We start from the raw sequence: 1,404 nt of genomic DNA on the forward strand, positions 1-1,404 counted from the left end.
CCAAAAAACCAGAGGTCTCCACACGTGACGGCGGCGCGGCTCTATATGAGGAGAAAAGGCAGCAAGCATCAGGACCAGTCGGGAGTCAAGTCACCGCTCAGCCTCAGCGGACTCACCCACCGGCTCGCGCTCTCCGCTCCAAAAGAAAGAAAGAAAGAAAGCACGCGACACATGTGAGTTTGTTTTTCCGCCGCACCGCACACGGGACACGGACCGGACCGAGCTCGAAGTGAGGGAAACGCAGGTAAAACGGAATCTAAGCTTTTTTTTTTTTTACAGAGAGGAGGAAAGGACACCCCCCCCCCCCCCCCCCCACACACACACACACACACATACACACACACCCCCCCCTTTCACCGCGACCACCTTTTTTTTTTGCCTCCTCCTCGGACCTCTGCTCTCTTCTGGAGACACAAGTTTCTCACACAAACGAGGGATGCTGCATGTTGCCGAGCCGCACTTGCACTCAGAGGGAACCTAAAAGTGGACCGGAGCGGATTTTTACACTTCATCTGATGCAAGGTACACACCGACACGTTATCTCGCGGAGCGTCCTGGCGACTATTACGCACGGCTGCGCTTATTTTATTTCTTCTTTTTTGGGGGAAAGGGGCGTTTGAGCTGCGCGCATTTGCCTTTGCATCTGTGATTGTTCCATCACATTAACACACAGAAGATCTATTCTTTTTTTTTGTACCCCCCCCCCTACCTCTTACTTATCACCTCACGCATCACTGTTTAGGAAGGTGTTGATTTCATTAAACTGTGATCACAGTAACCTCCTTTGTCATTCTCCCGCAGCGCACATAAATGTGCTTCATAAAATGATCCCAATCGGCGGCCAGATAACATGTCGCACCTCGGCTGATGTTTGACACATTCGAGGATCGACTAGAGAAACTGGAGGAGGACGTTACAAAAGTCAGAGAATCCAACCCCGAGCCCCGCCGGCACCTTTTCTTTTCTTTTTCTTTTTCTTTTTCTTTTTTTTAACTGGAGTCCGAACAAACAGATCGCCGTCCAGATGCAGTTTCGACTCTTCTCATTTGCCCTGATCGTATTGAACTGTATGGAGTACAGCAACTGTCAGGCGCCGTCGCACCGCTGGAGGAGAAACAAAAGAGGTAAGACGGGGTTGTAGCCCGCAGGTCTTAGAGCAGCATCCATCCAGAGAGAGAGGGGGGGGGGGGGGGGGGGGCTTTAACAGATGGCTTTGGGAGAGTTTGTGCGAGTCACGGGAGGCAGCCGCAACAGTCCTGAACATGGTTGCTCACGCATCATGTTAAACGCCCGCGTGCGCACAGTGCGACCAAGAGCGGGTGGAAAGTCTGGAAAAAATGACATCAAATATTGGTGATCATCTCAGTTTGATTTTTAAAAAGCTCACAGGTGAGAGTTGCCGAT

General features: G+C 51.2%; 1 protein-coding gene across 2 annotated transcripts in view; it reads left to right on the forward strand.

Moving 5' to 3' along the window:
- Nucleotides 1-1,404, forward strand: part of rspo2 (R-spondin 2) — a 54,467-nt gene continuing 53,063 nt past the window's right edge. The window contains exons 1-2 of one of the 2 annotated variants that reach the window (XM_068730054.1): nt 1-522; nt 802-1,124. In XM_068730054.1, the coding sequence (XP_068586155.1) occupies nt 1,025-1,124 (100 nt within the window). In that variant the 5' untranslated portion in view covers nt 1-522; nt 802-1,024. The remainder of the gene's footprint in view (nt 523-801; nt 1,125-1,404) is intronic. The other variant, XM_068730055.1, reaches the window with a different exon arrangement.

The sequence above is a fragment of the Cebidichthys violaceus genome, unplaced genomic scaffold (assembly GCF_023349555.1).
Source record: "Cebidichthys violaceus isolate CVI_PGR_0920_01 unplaced genomic scaffold, fCebVio1.0.p SCAF_49, whole genome shotgun sequence".
NCBI classification, from domain to species: domain Eukaryota; kingdom Metazoa; phylum Chordata; class Actinopteri; order Perciformes; family Stichaeidae; genus Cebidichthys; species Cebidichthys violaceus.